This window comes from Mycteria americana, chromosome 9, assembly GCF_035582795.1.
Source record: "Mycteria americana isolate JAX WOST 10 ecotype Jacksonville Zoo and Gardens chromosome 9, USCA_MyAme_1.0, whole genome shotgun sequence".
Classification (NCBI taxonomy): domain Eukaryota; kingdom Metazoa; phylum Chordata; class Aves; order Ciconiiformes; family Ciconiidae; genus Mycteria; species Mycteria americana.
This window is the reverse complement of record NC_134373.1, coordinates 41,824,810-41,844,691: the sequence shown is the minus strand read 5'-3', so window position 1 is coordinate 41,844,691 and position 19,882 is coordinate 41,824,810. Positions and strand designations below refer to the sequence as shown.

Genomic DNA, 19,882 nt, shown 5'->3' with positions numbered 1-19,882 from the left:
TTCTGATTCCTTCCTTGAGATCTCCTGACTCTGTACAAGATTCCTGCTCCACAGCACAGAGTCCAGAAAAACACAAAATGCTGCAATTTGCATAAAGCAGATTTTCACATCTTTCTTGGCATAATACAGTTTTTAAATAACCAAAACACAGAATGGCCAGTTCTCACATTCAGTTCAGTTGCCGCTATGGTGTGCAAAATACAGAGGTTGCAACAGAGCCACAATCTGCCATCAGCTTCCATGGAGCACTTTCTGAATTACCTTAATTTTATCGTTTAAGTAAGATAGAAGAGAGAGGGTAGCATCAGCAAATATGGATCTTTTAACAGCTTCCCTGCTACTCCAATTTTTGAACTATGTAACAACAATACTTGGCAGCAGTATCTGAAAGATTCCTGAAATGGCATAGGCTAGCAGTTATCTGGGAACCCCTGTGGAATTCTTTAGGGGAGGTGCAGCGTTAGGGGGTGAGGAAGGAACCAGCACTATAAACCCCTTGCTCTTACACTCTTCTGTGCCAGCTCGTCAGCCAGCTGCTCATTGGCTCTTGTTTTGTCCTCCACTTCTTGGGATTTCTGGTCATAATTGACAGCTAACTCTTCCAGGGCTTGAAGGACCTCTTTCACTTCATCTTTTGCTGCTTCGTTCTCAATCTGAAGACGGGTCAGCTCCTCTTGAATCTTCTCATAATCTCTCCTAGTGGAGGCCAAAAGCTGGAAACCAGATATCGCAGAAGCGTTAAGTCACCCAAGAACTCATTCAAAGACAACAGTGAAAAGGGCAAGAACAGACAAAGAGAGAAAGAAAGCGTGAGCACACAAGCGTGTGTGCGAGGGAGAGAAAGCAGGAGAGAAGAAATCCTGCTACTCTACCAGAAACAGCATCAGTTTCAGCATAAATGTATTCGAAGGAAGCAAAAAAGGCTCTGAACTTCAATGAAAAGAAAAATCTTAATCAAATCCTATTATGTCACCAGACTGAGGCAGAGAAACTTACTTTAAGCAGTATCATAGCTCCAAATAAATTTTCTGCCCTCAATCCAATGCTGCAGCTAGGACCAAAAAACCCCCCACAAAGTAAAATGTTTAAACACAGAATCACAGCTCTGAAGTGAACCAAGTAAAAGGGCTCTCTGAGGCAGCCTCAAAGATCTTGTGGCATTAGAGGAATATTTTGATAAGCAAACCTATGATGATTATTCTTAGTTATCATCTGAAGCATGATGCTGAAGACAGATTAGCTGCTCATATTTGCTGAGGCAAAATATTAACTAAAGAAGAAAATACAGACTTCACACATACTAGTGAGTATTTCCAATTTATAAAACTTATTAATTTACTCTTTGCATGCTACTAGGAGAGATGCTGAAGTTCCAGTGACAGTGCTGATTGTAAGAGGTCAGCTGCATGGTCCTCTCCCTTGCCCTTGCACCACTCCATCTTCATTTGGATGCTGAAGTCTTGAAAATTCAGCTACCGGGTTCTTAGCACAAAACCAGACTCAACAGCAGTAATATACTGCAGAATGACGTGAAAATAAGTAGAAGGTGGCACCTAACATTTATTGCTAATAATGCACTTTTGAGAATAATAGCAAAATCAGGCCTTATATAGCATAAAACCATAAAATATAGAGCAAGAACATATAAAATTTAGTGCATGAGACACAAGAAGGCATTCATGCTCACAGATCATCCTAACAGCGAAGACTGGACACTCATTCACAAAACTTACTTATTTCCAAGCCTTCCTATGTATGGATTAGTATAAATTTACTGTACTGCAGCTTTCTTAGACAGTAGAACAAAATCTGCACTACTGAAGTGTTCTGGGTGGACTTCTCCTGACCTGTCCCACCACTGCCCACCCGCTCCCAGGCCATGAAGAAGTTGAGTGTGAGACCCCAAGCTGACCAGAAACATCTCTCTAAAACGGACCACCTAAAAGGAGAAATGTCAGAGAAGACACTGCTTTTTTTGGCTCAGAGTGCTAATGGGAAATAGGAAACCAACCAGGCAGCTTCAGACACTGGCACGTGCCCAAAGTGGCAAAGAGACGATTCAGATGTAAGGGAAATTTATCTCGCTGGTAATGCTGCAGCCTCAGAAGTGCACTCACGTTACGGAAAAACCCACTGAATTGCCAAAGCCAGATGGCATGTAAATATTTAAACAACAAAATAGCTTAAAATAATCTTTCTACTAAACACAGATGGAACTATTATTTACATTTACTTAAGAAAATTTCTGTGTGAATATTACTGTGACTTCAAGTAAAGGGAAGTGTTATACATCACCTAGAGCATAAACACAGCTCCCCAGAAGATTCTTGTTGATATAATGTGGAAAAATGTACCAAGATTTTAAAAGGCTATTAATAACACATTATACCGATCAGTTGTAAACAATGGGAAGGAGACGATGGCTGCAGCACCTCGTGGATCTGTTCACAGCACGCGAGATACAAGGGTGAAACTTTCAGAATCCCTCCCCCAAAACACACACCCTAAGAAAGAGCCAGTGGTGAAAAGGTACCGAAAGATACCAGTATCAGCACAATGCCATCTGTGGTAGGCCTTAGATTTATAATTAACCTGCTAGCTTAATCAAGCAGAAAAAAGTACTCTGGTTAATTAGGGGGAAGCAGAGTGAGGCAGCTGCTCTGCAGCACATCTATCACGGAGCTAATCACAGGCTCTAAGACAGAACAGGTAGATCGCTCCCGCAGTGCAGGTCAAGCTTACATGTGGAAGACAAAACCTTGAAAAATTAATTCAATTCCCTTAAAGAAGAAAACAAAAATATCACATTAGCTTTCAAAGGTAAGAGACAGACAAGCTTCTCAGATGAACCAGCTAAACCTTCTGAACAAGTGGTGCAACATCAGCTGCAGAGACCTCAGTAAATCAGCAAAACTAGACTAGAACATGTGCAAAAAAGGGGGAAAACCGGTCTGTACAGCAAGGATTAGAGGCCGCTGAAAACTTGATTCATCTTCCAGATGTAATATTGAATATGGAACACAAGGAAGGTGGGGAATAAGCCAGTGTATAGCATGCTCCCAAATATCTAACACAAATAAAGGAATGCATATCACCCAAAAAATAAGACACAAGAAAAAACGTCAGGCTAAAAAAAATAAGCTTTAGAGGAGAACACTGATGTAAAAAAGATGGGAGAAGTGAGATGGCATAAATACCACACATCAGAAAATAATGTTGCTGAGAATGCATAAAATTCTTTTACATTTGTATAGCCACGGACATGGGTAGCATGTAACACAGAGTAATCAAAAGAAAGCTGCAACAAGTGAATGAAGAGCTTAATCATGGAGTAAAATAAAGGTGGTAATTCTTTTGGTGAGGATAAGACCTCAAAGGTGGCAGGTAAGTCATGAGTGACAAGTAACAGACATTCGCATACATTGTTCTCTCCTTGCTACGGAGCCAAACCCTTTCTGACGGCTTGATTAAAGGATTAAGGCATGAACAGAATCATTTTTCAATTACAAGAGAGGTTTCACGCCCAAAAAAAGCAGCCAATATGCTGCTGTACTCCAACGGAAGTGGCTCGGGCAGCTGGGAGAGGCGTGCTCCTAGGGAATCACAGCAGTGTTTCGTGCAAAGAGAGACCAACACTAATGATGGGTGAACTCCCGCACCAGGATTCCATTCTTGGTCTGAATGGTCCTCCTCCAGTTTCCAGCAGTTTGAAAACCAGCATAAAACCATCTTCTAAGAAATATCGCAGCAACATTTGAGGAACTTGGTAATTTGGTGTTACTGCCAGATTTTACATCTTCAAAACCTCTCGTAAACAAATGACAGATAAGGAAGTGACTTGACTGTAAGTTTAGGGATCATATTCCCCATCTTAAAAACAAGAAACATTCATTTTACAGACAGAAACAATGAAATAAAATGTTTAAAGTGAGTAATGCAAGATTTTAAAGCAAATCTGTGGTGGCACCAATAATCAATTTTTCAGTCTCACAGATTTCTCTCAGTACTGCCTCTAATTGCCCGTGCCAAAATAATGAACATCAGTAATTTATTACCAGGAGTAATTTTTATACTGTCAAACTAGGAAATCTGTTATCTACCTACAGTCCACAGTGTCTGGATACCTGAAAGGATACAGACATATTGAAAAACACATTTGAAGTGAAAAATACTGGCCATGCTCCTACCTTGGTATCTCCAGCATGACTCCCCAGCAGGATGGTATGCTATTATAAGGAGTTAGCAACGCTTAATGCCCTTCTGAGGATATTATGAAATTTGAAGTTTAAACCTAGCTGCCACACAGGTTTCTCTTACCTATTGAATTTTAGCAAGTTAATATAAACATATCTAGCCAACAACTGTGACAGAATTACTAAACAAGGGTCTCATAAGCAAAATGTAAGGGGTTTTTTGATTTGTTTAGTTTTTTACCTCCTCTTGATCCAACATTTGTTGCTTTAGTTTCTCAGCCAGCTGGCTCTGCTGGTTGATTTCATCATCCTGCAATGAAATAGGGTTGGAGATTTTTAGTTTCTTTTCATAGTTCTGGTTTGGCCACTTTTGTTTCCCCTTTCTAGAAAAGGAAGAATAATGCCATAGCAAACCTTGTGCATGTTTGAGTGGTATGAGAGGAATGAAAAATATATATACGCAGAGCTACATAGTAAAAGCAATGCATACATGCAGTTGTCTCTAGTATATACCTAAGCAGAGGTGTCCCTGATGGTAAACAAGACACTGGTGTGGTCAGAGTAGCACCTTATAACTTGCAGGAGACTTTGCCAACGTATGTGACGTTTTCTAGGTGTACAAATACATACACACCCTCTTTCCCTCTCACTCTGTCCCCAAATTGCAGCTGAAGAGAGATCATTAGAGACAGATTTATTAACCATCTACAATTTACAGCTAGCTCTGAACTGCATTAATGAAAGAGGAAGCTCAAACCTCAACACAGAACTTGGACCCTTCAACTGCAGAATTTGTATTTTCCTACTCCATCACAGCCCTTGAAGAAAATACTGCCAGGTAATGCATAGCCAGGCATCCGATTTTACTGGCATTTCAACTTCCTTGTTAAGACAGCATCCTCATGGGCAGGAACTGATCTTAAATACAGAAGAGAAATGATGATGGACTCCACTGCACGAGTCCTTCCTCCCAAACGCCACAGGAGGCACATCGAGCACAGCCCCTGACCACGTCTATCTCTGTTCTTGTGACGGATATCCTTCTCTAAAGGAACTCGACAAAGATAAATGGTTGCTTTTTATCCTGTTGGAGTCAATTGATATTTTATGTTTCACCGACAAACATGCTAATAGATTGATTTCTGCTAGCAAATACAGCTATCAAGTAGAAGATATCAAGTCATTTGCTAGTATTAAAATAGTCCCAGATATAACGCAAGAATGGTCTACACTGTAACAAGTTACAAATGGTGATATTTTGGTTTTGTTTTGGGGATCAAATACCTTCTCATTTCCTATAGTACTGCAGTAACGCACCAAGTTATGCTTCCCATGTTTTCTAGGGTAAAACTCAAACCTGCCAGTTCCCTCAAGAATAATTCAATGGGTTTTGCTCCTTTTGATGAGGGAAAGTGAAAGAATGACTGACTTTTTTTCTTTTTCTAATCAATACGTAAAAGCTAGAGACTGCTACTGGAATGTACTCTCCATCACAGAAAAGCTGTAATTTCTGAAAGACCTTAACTGTTATTTTGAATGCCATCAACACACTGCTGTGTGCAACCGGACTGTGCAGAGAGACCTCATGCACATCAGAGTTAAGGCTTAAACACAACTATCCACTCCCTCCCTCAGTATTCAGAAACAGCCAAAATTTAATATTAATATACAAGGAAACGGTGGTTTTTTTCTGATATTTTCCTGCTAATTACAAATGAAAGTTAAAATGAAGTTTTGATTCAAGTGTAAAGCTATCCTGAAAACTTTTGCTAGATAGCCTTTTAAGCTGTTCTCATCCGTAACGGTCAATGGTTTTAGTATGCCTTTTTTCCCCTCGCTTATCTTCACACAAGCCAAAGCTATCAATGGCAAGTGCTCAGTAAATGTATTGCTGATAGCTTTAAGTGCCAACGATGTATTTCAAGCTGTGCAAATAGATTAAAAAAAAAAAGCCACCTGCACTCCAGGCAGTGTTCACAGCTAGAACAACATGAACAAAAGAGACCCAAGAGATGGTTATATATTTTCCTTACAATTCTAATATACAATAAATACATTAAAAATATTAAGATACAGTCTCCCTTTTTTGTCTTTCTCCTGTGACTCTGAGATGATGCTACAGTTTGCTGGGGGAGTACAGTATTTACAAAAATCACTGAAGAAAAGGAGGGCTGAACACCCTGTATCGAGCCCGTAAAATGAAAGGCAAATTTGGCTCCGATTCCATGGAGAATACCCACAAACACTATCTGCAGAGGGAATAGAAGCAGATAGCTGACATTATCGGACAAGATCTGTTTTTATGCAGTGATAGTGTTTTGAACTTTGGGACATTTTCCAGTTCATGGTGTTCAAGAAATACAGAGACACCCAACCATTTTGGCTTAGTTTTCCATTTGCACCCAGAGAATGGAGTCAAACCAAATGTTCACACCTTATCGTCCAGCTGTCTGTAGAGACTGGCAATCTCCTCATCATATTTCTGTTTCTCCTCTGTTGAGATGCTGGCAACAACCGGGGTGATGTTGTCAATAATCGGGGTGTTATCACAAGGCTCCAGGTTCTTCTGGTCCTTTGCACTGATCTGTTCATCTTCAGGCACAGCCTCTCCTGCAGGCACATAATCCATGGTGATTACAACCCAAGAGAGAAGGTTGCCCAAAACTATGGACATCCTAGGATGGTCCTTCACAGTTGCCAAGAGGGACTCAGCAAAGGAAAGAAGGGCCGTATCCAGCTATGCAAGGCAGGCAACTGCCATGCATACAAACGACAGGCCAAGCTAGGTGTGGAAGGATGGCCATTCATTCTCCACGGTTAGAAACACAAAGACGCAAAATGCAGCAACGGTTCGAATGGCTGCCGTTAAAAGCACTGAACTCCTGGCTCCCCTTTCACTCAGGCCCTCTATTGAAGGGATTAGCTCCATGGATTAACAGAAGTGTAAATAAGGAGGGAAAAAATCCGACTCTCAGCCTAAAGCCTACTGGCAATTAAATGTCTCTTCCTCTCCAGATTTCCAACTGCCTTAGCAACTCTCCCTCCCCCCATAATGAACTGCTAGAGCATCAGGACAACAAGCAAGACAGCTGCATTTAAAACGATATTCACCTTCTGCCTTGTCACATCTAAAATTAAAGAGGACAGACCAATTTTCACATGTTGCCTATGCATACCAGATAGGATGTTCTCCCTACACATTTTCTTTCAAAATCATTTTCTCCGAGGAATATTTTCTTCGGTAACATCGGTGCATTGCAATTACGAGCCTGCTGCAGTTCAGTGAAGAGGGACAGGCAAGGCGCTCATGCCAGAAATTGAATCTACTCTCATTAGAGTCTGGTGAGAGACTCTGTGAGCTGCTGAATGCTGCACGCATTGCCCAAGGTGCAGGAAGGTTGCATCCAACCCTTCTGCACAAACAGGTTTTTTCCATTTCTATGAAAAGCTACAATATTTTAGTTCCATAAAGCTTTACTAGCCATTCCTCTTGCCAAAACAGTGTAGGCACTATTTATCTTACTGGCAGGGAAACAAGTAAACAGGAGAAATAGATCAAAAAACAAAAGCGCAGGCTAATTCAGGCCCCAAAGCAAAACAAAACAAAACAGGGCATGAAAGAGCACGACCAACTAACGAAGATAATTTTTTCAAGAGTGAAAAAGAATAACTTGAAATCAAGCTCCGTAACCTCTATAGAAGTACTACACTCAAAATACTTTTTCCCTATTGCTAATGGCTTGATGATATTTTATCTTATTAATAAGAAAAATGTAAATTGATTTTTCATTGTTGCATTTCACTGGAGCAGACTAGGAAAAGTGGGCTCGGTCAGACCGCGGGACCTTGCACACACAGCAACGCTCCTCAGGCTGCGGAGAATCCATCAGGAGCCTCCCAAAATGAATCTTTAGATTTTCATTTCATTGTGGTATTTCACTGAACTCGGAAGCTTTGTATGGCAGACTACCACAGGTGAAAGGAGGAGGGGAGCTGAAATTTGATAGAGATGCTTGGATGAGAACAACCTCCTACCTGTAAAACACAGACCAAATTGTGCACTTGGATACAGGGCTGCTGACATCCTGCTTCAGTGAGAAATGGGCACACCCATTTTCTGCTACAATTTTATTTTGTATATTATTTTCTAAATTTACAGAAAAAGCGATACCAATGGAATCTTTATGCATCTATCTTGTATTTCATATTCAGGATGTAATTTCTGTGACACTGTCATTTGTAAAGAGCCTCCTTTGACAGAATATCCTTCCAAACAATGCTATTTCAGAAAGTCAGACAAGAAATCAATAGTATCTTGAATGCATTGAATGTATTGCTGGGTAACGCCAATGAGAAAAGCAGGACAGACGGCAGGGAAGAGGAGGTGTGTATATTTAGACAAAACAATAGACAGCATGTTATAAGGCTTGTTTACGTGGCATATAGAAAGGATCTATACAGGTTTTTGTAAAAAAGTGTTTCTAGAATGGGAAGGAAATTAAAGCCATCACATTTAGCAAATGCAGAATGAAACACGCAGAACATGAGCGGGTTATAAATCCCCAGCACTCCTCAACACCACCAGCAGACCAACGGTCTCCATAGCAATTGCGCTATGCTGATAAGGGAAATATTCCCTGTGCTGAAGTCTCCAGAGAAAGACACGGAGCGCAATCATTAGGTAACGATCTCATCTGAAAGGCAAGTAAACAGCACAGGGAGCTGAAAGAAGGAAGCAATTTTTTTGCACCCATAAAGGTCAGGTATTATCTTTTAAGTAGTGATTTCACCCAGGATGTTCAAAACCAAACATGACTGTGCAAAACAAATTGTGACTAATAATTAAATCATAGAATCATAGAATCGCACAGGTTGGAAAAGAACTTTAAGATCATTAGGTCCAAACGTTAACCTAGCACTGCCAAGTCCATCACTAAACCATGTCCTCAAGCACCACATCTACACATCTTTTAGATACCTCCAGGGATGGGGACTCAACCACTTCCCTGGGCAGCCTGTTCCAATGCTTGATAACCCTTTCAGTGCAGTAAAATTCCCTAATATCCAATCTAAACCTCCCCTGGAGCAACTGGAGGCCATTTCCTCTCGTCCTATCACTTGTTACCTGGGAGAAGAGACCGACCCCACCTCTCTACAACCTCCTTTCAGGCAGTTGAAGAGAGCGATGAGGTCTCCCCTCAGCCTCCTTTTCTCCAGGCTAAACAGTCCCAGCTCCCTCAGCCGCTCCTCATAAGACTTCTGCTCCAGGCCCTTCACCAGCTCCGTTGCCCTTCTCTGTACGCGCTCCAGTACCTCAATATCCCTCTTGTAGTGGGGGGCCCAAAACTGAACACAGCATTCGAGGTGCGGCCTCACCAGTGCCGAGTACAGGGGCACAATCACTGCCCTAGCCCTGGTGGCCACGCTATTCCTGACACAAGCCAGGATGCCGTTGGCTTTCTTGGCCACCTGGGCACACTGCTGGCTCATATTCAGCCAGCTGTCAACCAACACGCCCAGGTCCTTCTCTGCCGGGCAGCTTTCCAGCCGCTCTTCCCCAAGCCTGTAGCGTTGCATGGGGTTGCTGTGCCCAAGTGCAGGACCCAGCACTGAGCCTTGTTGAACCCCATACAATTGGCCCCGGCCCATCGATCCAGCCTGTCGAGATCAATCACAGATTTGTTCTCGCTTTAGATACTTCACGTTTGCAAGAGTTACTTACTATTGAACTGTGAGACACATCAACATGTAGGACCTAGATGACAGGCAATTTAGAAAATAAAAATGACTCCAAAGAAGCAGTATTTTACTCTTGGGTGTTTGATGGGATTTCAGGGTGCAAGGGGGATGCAGAGTTGGTTTCTTTGGGTTGGGGAGTTGTTTGTTGGTTTGGAGTTTGATTTTAAAAAAAAAATATGTGAAATAAAAAATTAAAAGTAAGGACAGTTTGCTAAAATTATTTGTCAACGTTCCAGATTAAATAAAAATTCTTTAATTTGTATGTATGCATAAAAATATTCTTCCTCCTCTACCATCCTACACTCAGTCTTACAACCTACCCTGAACAGCAATTCCCTATGTTTCTAAACAGAAAATTGACTGTTCTCAACATAAATGTCACTTAGAAGCCACAGAAGGAGACAAGCGGTCATTATTCTAATCAGATGGCACTCCTAATCATTGTACTAAAGGAATAATTATTCTAATGTTAAACTCAATTTAAAAAAAAATACACAAGATCTAGTTACCTTAAAGCATAACGGAACTGATTCTCATGCCTGAGGAGCAGAGTTCTTTTAAAAAACCAAGCAAACAAACAAACCATAATGACATTTTACCCTTTTCTTTATTAATATTACTAACATTATTAAAAATTATTGATGCCTTCCTGTATTCTCTACATCTGACATCACACTGGTTTTGGCATTTAAAATGGTACCTTCTGTAAGTGGCTGCTGCTGGTTTCCCTGGTTTTTGCTTCTTCAACCTTTCTGTTATTATGAAGCATGAAATACAACTCTGAATGGTGAGCTTAGAATTAGCATGACTTGCGATTTAAGGCAAGATTTAAACATACGTAACTTAAAAATACAAAGAGATGTACCCATTCCCATTATTTGGTACGTACCGTTTCTCCACCTGTTCAGTTCCAGCTCTAGATGCTGGATAACATTCTTTAGACTCTTGTTTTTGTCCTTCTCCTTCTCGTACTTTTTCTTCCACTCCTCTGCGGTCAGCTCCAGATTCACAGAGACCGTGTTCTTAATTGTCTTAGCTCTGTGCAACAAAACCAGGTGTCAGTTGCTCTGCAACTTTTATCTCAGTACAACAGTAAGGATTCAGAAATTTTTCTGTAACACAAAGGGAAACTAAACATTTGCAATTTATTTTCTAAAGTGCAATGCCACAATTCCGTTTTCTCTCAAATCCTCAGTACCATTACTATCTGGAAGCCTCAACAGAAATTTTTCCGTATCGAAATCCAGCAGCCAGTGACCTGGAGCAGGCACGGATCTGCATCTTCAGATTCTTCCAAAAAGAGAAGCTCTGGAAACTGTTCTTGGATCAAGGACAAAACCAAGTCCTGTCATTATTGCTCTGCTAGGTAAGCTGTCACCTCGCAGCTTCTCCTGGCCTGAGACCACCGCAGAGTACCCCACACCAGCGTCTGACCACGGGCTCGCCCCACCTCATAACAGCCATCCCTGAAACTCCACCAACAAAACTCTGCTGTATTTCAAGCATTGCAGCATGAAGGATGTCAACACAGTGAAGCAGAGATATGGAAACTTATGCTTCTTGAAAGCCAAACAGTGCTTTCAAATACTTTTTTGGGGCTGGAAGGAAGGGAAGGAGGAAAACTGCTGGTCACCACCAGGTAACTGGGTTACTGCTGGGCTGAGGAAGGCTGTCATGCCTGTGCCACTGTAGGCAGGCTCATGAGTTACTGCCTCTCTAGGCAAAAATATCTCAAAATTTAAACCCTTCTAACAACAACCACCATCACTTTATTATTGTGAAACTGCTTAGCTCCAACTGAACCTAAACAATTGCACTAGAAAATGCAAAGCAAGCAGAAAAAAAAATGCACAGCACCTACTCTAGCAAATCCACATTTAAAAAGAAAACCCAAACAAATCAATATGAATTAAGAAAGCTTTGGATATTTGCCCTTCACTGCTCAGATGCCGAGTCCTTCCAAATGACTCCAGTGTTATTGAATAAAATAGAGCCTAAGAAAAGGAATAACAGGCAAACCTCCTACCAGTTTGTAAAGCGTAGGCTGAAACCCCAATGCAAGAAACTACGCCTAGGAATGGGCGATAGATACTATCCTTTGGGGAGAGCACATGATCTTAATTATTTTCTTCACAGCTCCACTTAATGATGCTAAATCATCCTTTAAGTGTGGCCAATCACTAAAAATCCTGAAAGTTTGTTTTGTCAGCAAGAAAACACTCCCATACCTGTGCCTCATACTCCAAATTGTGCTCCAGTGATTTGCACTATGTGACAAGCAGGAGTTTTATTACCTTAGAAATATTTAAAAATAAGCCTGTACTTTTAAAACAATGCCTAATGGTTAGCTTTTACATATTGTCTCTGCCAAAAGCATGGCTCAAGTTTCCACTCATTTAACTGTACCGGGGGGGAAAAAATCCCACACCATAAAGTGTATCAACTGCATTAACCTAATGATGGATGAAGTACTTACTAGCAAAACTAAAGTTAAAAATAACATAAAAACACAAGAAAAGATGGAGCAGAAAGCGACTCACTACTAACGGAGGAGCACATGCTCATGTTGATTAATGTAAGTGGACCTGCAAAGATGAATTTTACTCCTTACACTTATTTTAATGGTGATATAATTCTTTTTTGCTAGGAAAAATAGAGGAAGCAGTAATCACGCATGACTCATATACCCTCCCTTTAATGTTATTCAGGCCTTTAATACTGTCACATCAGAAAAATGAAACACCACAACCAAAGAGCCTGTAAAAGAAACCACTTCCCGCAGACAGCGACATTCCTATCCAACATGCTGCCAAGTACCACTGGGACATATAGTATGTGTGCTGCTCTGCAGGTCTAGTGCATCACCAGTCCTACTTGTATTCCCTTTCTTATTTCAGCCCAATTCTATAGCTTTTAAGCAAACAAACAAAAACCCTATAATAAACCCCAAGCATGCACTCTCACAAAGTATTGAGCTATTTTCCCAGTTCCTTCAGCTGACATCCTAGCCCTCAGTAAGGAACATCTTAAAAACGTTCCTCTTCCTAGAAAAGTGTTAGTCATGTCACATGACTCCAAGCTCTGCTAGCCAGGATGGGCAGAGTTGGGTTGAAAATTCTTTTGCCCCAAACAGAAAGGCAAGTTTTATTGATTACTGAAAAGAGAAATGAAACCAAGAGAAATGTAAACTGAAATAACATGGAAACTGGACTTCCTCTACACACACTTCCTTAAGTACCCAAGCACACAACTTCCCCAAGATCCTGGAGCACTGTTATGCATTACAGAGCAAAAGTAAACCCCTTTTAATCTAGACTGAAAAAAATAAAATTATTTTTAAAAAGATACACTACCTCTTAATTGCCTTAATCTGAACTATTATATTTTACTGTTTGCATTTCTTTTTACTTCAAATCATACCTGCAGACAGAGAGTTCAGCATAACAGCAAGCAGACTGAAACCTAACGCAGTACCTACTCATCTATTTAAAACGCAATGTCCCTTCAGCTGCTTTACTGCCCGGGAGCCTTATCCAGAATGAATTAGCAGGAACTTTGGGACCGCTCTTCTGTTCTACAGAGGTGCAAGACTCACTTGTCTGAAATCACCTGCAGTCAGAAAATTGTACATGGGGAGGTTTAAACTGTGAACTATCAAAACATTTAAACTTTTACCATCAACAAAAACTGTGCAATTCATTATACTTCAGAGTTGTTAACGCTCTTTATTTAATTACTGCATCTTAATATTTGCATTTACTCAAAATGTCTGTGACATAATATACAGGATTTCAGTAGAAGCGTATATCTTCAACAACTTAAACTCATGTTCATCATACAACAGTGAAGTAAAACTGCATAGCAACCCTTAATCCGATTATATGTTAACAACCCCTTCCTCCTTTTATAGTCCTTTTCCATAAAAACTTACTGCAGCGACCTGTGAAGTTCCCTTTGGGGAGTTTTTCCTGCATGCTGTTATTTAAGTGAGTAGCCTACAGGAAGGACGCGCTATAGGAAGCAGAGATCAGAGGAACTGGTGCTTTTTGCAGCTACCTGGCTTGCAGCACGTGGGTCCCTCCCCACCTTCCACAAATCCCAGCAGCAGATGTCAAGGACAAGTTCATACTGATTCTGGCAATGCCAGATGGGGAGCGTGTTGCAGAACTGTCCTCCAGCCCTCACCTGCAGCAGCAGCCCTAACCCGCAACTGTCCCTGCCGAGGGACGGCACCCAACTGCATCTGCTTGTCCTTCACTGTCCATCCTGCGCTTTCACATACTCTTATACAAATACACTAAAGGGATCATCTTCCCTCACTAAAATCCAAGGAAAGCTCACATTAAAGGATAAAAGTGGGGGAACAAATAGAAGATTGTCAGATTAATCTTTTATACATGATTTTACTTTCCAGTATAAAATGCTCCTTAACAGTGTGGGCTTCGATGCAAAAATTATGCATGGTGGAAAAAAACCCATTTTCAAAGACAAATTTATTATATTGTACCAACTGTTAAATAAATTAGATTTCAAACAATCATAACTTGCTAGTATTTTTTCTTTCTGCTATTACACAAATAAACATACACGAAACAAAGTGAGCAATCTTCTGAAGTCTCAGAGTTGTCCTCAATTGCAACAAAAGCAGTAATTACGTAATGAGCCTGACCTATTTTTGCAAACTTTCCAAATGTATTTCATATGACTATTGGCAACAAACACACATGGAAAAGAAATTTTCTCTCTCTGAACACGTCCACATTTATTTTACCCTTGCTTGTTTCTGAGGCCTTGTTCCTAAATGGTTAAGATCCTTCCATCATATAAAAATGTCTGTGAGCTATCATGGTAATCTATCGAAGCTGTCACTATTACACTGTGTCCACATTCTTCATTTTTCTTAACAGTTAAAAAATACTTTTTGCAACCCTAACAATAATCCCCGAGATGCCATTCAAGGAGAAGACACAACTTAAAAGCATCAGATAAAGCAAAACTGAACATTTTCCACTGAGTTAGCCAACAGAAAACTGGCCAGTACCATTATCTTCCCCATAAAATTTCAAAGAACTACTATAATGCGTTATACTTTCTGCAGGAAAAATTACCAGAGCTTCTAAGTAGCGCAGCTGCTGGCCAACATTAACATTGTGCTGGTACCATAGGGAATAAAGAGACAGTTTTCTCAAGTTGTCCAGTCCAATTTTTGAACAACCCCAGAAACCATAACCTCCCTATTTTAAAATGCCTACTCATCTCACTCCCCTCAGCGCGGCTGGCTCAGAACACGTGGAAGAGCCCGAGTAAGCATCATCCAGCCTAAAGGCGAGTAGGACTCACCGCTGTCCGAACATCAGGGTCGACTTTGTTTCTGCTTCATTGAACACAGAAGGAGAACAGCATATCACGATCGTGGTTCTGCAGTTCCCACCCAGGGAATCCTGAAGTATTCGGGTCATCTTGCTGTCTCGGTACGGAACATGGGTTTTCTAATCAAAATATAAGTAAGAGACAAGAACAATTTTTTTAAATAATGATATCGGAATGAGAGAGAACATGAGTCGACAATGACAGGTTTAATGGATTTGAAGCACACAATCCTGAAGAGTAATTGTTTTGATTGTGCTAAGATTGGATAACTACTCAAGTGAAATCACTCAGAATTAGTTTCTTATCTTTAGTAGAATAGCAAAAGTGTCACTGGTTTGTGGTTGGCAAGCTAATATTTTCTTCTTTCTGAATTGAAGTGTTAGCTTATTTTTTTATGTGCATGGCAAAGAAACAGATAAATAAAAAGCCATTCTTCAACAACACAAAACAGGATTACTTACAGTTCCTTCTGCCAAGGCAGATATCACATTGCCTAAAGCAGACAAAGACTTATTGATATTTTTAGCTTCATCAAGAACAGCGCCCTCCGCTCCAGTTTTGCTGACCTACCAAAGAGAGCAGGCAACAGTCAGGCTCAGCTATCAGCAAGTCTGTACAAATACAGCCACAATGCAGATAGTGCAACAGTTAAAGATGCTCTTGGAAGAAAAACAAAGCACGCTTATCCTCAGCACGAAGGAGGAGAATGTTATCTGCACCTTTTTGTTAGTGGAAGCCTGTAATACTTCTGCCTTTCTTCCAGCGTAAGAACAACCTCACTTTTACCTTGTTAAGGGAAAAGCTGGTGCGTCTGTGCTCTCCTGAGGACACTTGGGGACTGCTTCCAAGACCAGACTGTCCATACAGATAGGGAACCCCACAGGTATACTCTCAGGGCACACTCAGTGGCACAGCATATGCCACCAAATGAGTATCTTGGCTTTGTATTTTGCTTGCACGGACCAAGAATATCAGGGCAGAAAAGGCATAATCTCACTCATGCAAGGCTCGCTGGCCCACAAACTGGATCCCAAAGTGGCCCAGTCAAGAAGCTTGGTCTGGGACCAGCACTTTAGACAGCAACACAGGTTTAGAGTCTTTTCTCTCCCTCTTTTTTTGGGGGAGGTGGGGGCAATTGGGAAGGCACAGAAATGTAGCATAAAGCTATATATTTTTCTCTACACTGAAACTACAGTATCTGTGCTTTCCTCTAAAAATGAATGCCACATGACATAAAAGGAAACATAATTGTATCTTTTAAGATTACAATCTACCAAGGAAACCTTTATTTCAGGTTTTCTGTACAATGTCCGAACGAACAAAATGAACCACAGAAGTGTAGTTGTCAGAGGAGAGTAGAGCCTGACTAGACACTCATTTTCTAAACACCACTACAAGCTTTTAATTTAACATTTAGTATTATATGCAATAAAAGAAATTAACATGATTAATTACTCTGATGGATGGCTTCCGCCTTGTAATGATGGGTTATCAACTAGTGTGTCCAATGAGCATTCTGAAAGCTGCTCAGCCTATCAAACAAAATCTTTCCTTTTACTTCTCATTTTCAGAAAGAAATAGAAATCTATGACCACAATGAGAGACATTGCTTCCTCATGAGTAATTATTTAATTATTTTGACATGCAGAATAGTTACCAAGGATCCAGCTCAAATAAAGGATCCATAGCGTTGCAAAATGACGGGGTTTTAAGTTCATTTATTTTATTTACAGTGAAGCAATTTTGAACACTACAGAAGACGTTAGAATTAGAACTGAGAAACAACTTTCTTTCCACTGCAGTACTGTTCTAGACCATTACTCTTGTGATAAAGAGATACAAGTTCTTTTCTGGTTAGTATTTTTCTATATTGGAAAGCAAAAATAGTCACTACAATCAAGACAGTCATTCAGGGAGCTTCAAATAGATTTCAGCTGAATAACTGCATTAACTGCTGTTATTTCATTGATCTAATATGTGAAATAATTACAGAAAACCTAGAAACAGGACACATCTGAATATAAGCAAATTAAAATAGCAGTCTAATATGACAAATTACATAAAAATTAATATTACTTTATTCAAATACCCATAACTAAATATGAAGCTACATAAAAGTACACTGGTTCGATTCACTTCATTATAAATGAAAATATATTGCAGAGTTTTGGGTTTTGCATTTCATACCAATAAACAGTTCTGATCTGTTCCTTTTCTCCATCCCATATTAAAAAAAAGAAAAAAAAAAAAAAAAGAATGCCATACAAGTGATAACATGAGATAAGACTTCTGTAAAACTTGTGCAACTATCCTAGCTTAGTTTGCACGGAGACACATTCACATGATGAGTTTAGTGATCCTACTAGGGTAATTCAGCAGTTTAGGAAAAAGGAAAGATTACCTTCTCGCTTCCAGCCAAGTCTACCAAGTAAAGCTTTCCACTGAGTTTCTTCTCAGTTTCCACGTTCTCTTGTTTAATATTAATGAGGAAGATACTGTGGCTCCTAGAGCTGTGTTCATTCATATCTGCAATCACATTTGAAAGGGTTTGTTTAAATGACTTTAAAACCTGACAAGAACTTATATTTCATCAGAGCTAGCCTATGGCTAGCAAATTCAAAAGTACGAGTCCATTCACTGGAGAACCCAGACCACTGTACTGACAGCAGCACCCACACCAAGAGCTGCAGATAAATCTCACAGACTACAGAATGAGCTCCTACTTTCTCCCAACGCGACCAAATTAACCAGATTCATGTTAAATGACAGCCTTGGAAGAAAAAGCTTTTTTTTTCTTTCTTTCTTTCTTTTTTGAAAGTTTTCTTTTTCCCTCTGAAGCAATAAAATTTGACCAGAAATAATAAAAAATAACAAAAAAATCATAGCATAAGAATAACAAAATAACACTACACAGATACAGTAAGAAATAAAGGTTCTGTCCTTTTATGCTTCTTCATGAGTACAGATAGCTCACAAAAAACTGCTATGATATAACAGACACTACTTAGACACAGAACTACAACGAGGATGTATGTTCAGCATCCTGGACAGAGGAATACTTTTGAGCTGAGCAAGAGAATTTAAAGAGAAGGAATAATAATTGCAATAAAAAGAAGCTGGGCAGGTCTCAGTGCAATTGTGTGAGGAGATCTCCCAACATTTTAGCAAAAGTTTTCATCAAACCCACACTATTTAAATTAAAATTTCAGAGTGATTTTTATTGCTTATGTAATTAAAAATCCTCCTTCACCCAAGCAGCAGGCAAAACACAGGCAGTTACAGTTTCAGCTTCCACTTAGAATAAGTTTGATTGTAACCTTGTCATGCTTGAAGTTTCATCAAGTAGCAAAAAGAAAACATTAAGAATCAGTAAACCACTTCCTCATCTGTTTTCTCTATTACTTTAAAATCCACTACCACCTTTCCCCATTCACATTCACAGCAATATTTATATTTCTCTGAACTCCCTTTTCCTCCTCCATCTCCAAACTCAGTTTTTTCAATACCACTTCCAAATTTGCTCCTCGTCATTACAATCTAGGTAAAATTCATTCTCTGTCAACTTTTGTCAGAACTTTTCTGTGTGCACCAAATTGAACAGGCAGTATCACAGCAAAAGGTGTATTTGGATATCTTTTGTTAAAGAGAATAGCAGAAACAACAAGAGGAAATGTGACTCAGAAAAAAGAGAATACATTTCCATTAGTATGGTGAGAAAGGCATGGGAAAGCTAAAGCAATATAGTATTTACCAAAGCAAGAAGGTAGAGACATTGAAGAGAAGGAAGTTACCCAGTGCATCATAAAAAATAGAAAATAAAATAAAATTACAACAACAAAAAAAACCCCAAACAAACCAACCAAACAAACCCAACCCCACACACACCCACCCCAAAACCCCACCGCACCATGAAGATTTGAGTCACAAGCTGAGGTTCTGCCAAGCTCACTGCTTGGATCAAAGACATCTTACAGTATAAATTGGGAAACAGGGCAAAGATACCTGCCCTTTTCATCACTGTACAGCTAGTAGGCTGCATGCAACGTAATATCAACAAATTTGGCACCGGCTGAAGCGATTGTTATGTTTTTTAATTCAGGAAGATTTGTTTGCTTCGCCGTCATTGGAACTCAATCCAAGTCACCGCTTCACTGCAATAACTTGCAAGAAAGGAACAGGCAGATTCTGATAATTGCTCTGCAGTCTTTTCTGCCACTTGATCAGTGAATTGCTCTGAGTTCTTGACTTGTAGCACAAAGAAGAATGTACGTACATCATTTCAGTTATACATAACTTCAAAATATCTATACTATGTGTAACAATACATATTTTGACTTTTTATATAATGATACTATATAATGCCATATATTAAATTCAGGAGTTCTCAAAGCTGAAAGTCAATAAATGTTTCTGTATGCACTGAAGCGGTTAAAAAAGTACAGCGCTCTTAACTTCAGAGCGTTATAATTTGTGCATCATTACATTGTTCACGTAAGTAACTCAAAATACTTTGTGAACATGAATCAATACACCACTAGGAAGCTACAACCACCCACACTTTGTAGCCAGAAAAGCTTCCA

At 39.9% G+C, this 19,882-nt stretch overlaps 1 protein-coding gene across 1 annotated transcript in view; it reads right to left on the bottom strand.

The window, feature by feature from the left end:
• Window positions 1-19,882, bottom strand: part of KIF5C (kinesin family member 5C) — an 80,787-nt gene that overhangs the window by 17,966 nt on the left and 42,939 nt on the right. Inside the window, exons 8-14 of the mRNA XM_075512235.1 lie at window positions 17,704-17,828; window positions 15,764-15,868; window positions 15,273-15,421; window positions 10,822-10,970; window positions 6,628-6,803; window positions 4,435-4,503; window positions 507-713 (exon numbers count right to left, since the gene is read on the bottom strand). Coding sequence (XP_075368350.1) covers window positions 507-713; window positions 4,435-4,503; window positions 6,628-6,803; window positions 10,822-10,970; window positions 15,273-15,421; window positions 15,764-15,868; window positions 17,704-17,828 — 980 coding nt within the window. The remainder of the gene's footprint in view (window positions 1-506; window positions 714-4,434; window positions 4,504-6,627; window positions 6,804-10,821; window positions 10,971-15,272; window positions 15,422-15,763; window positions 15,869-17,703; window positions 17,829-19,882) is intronic.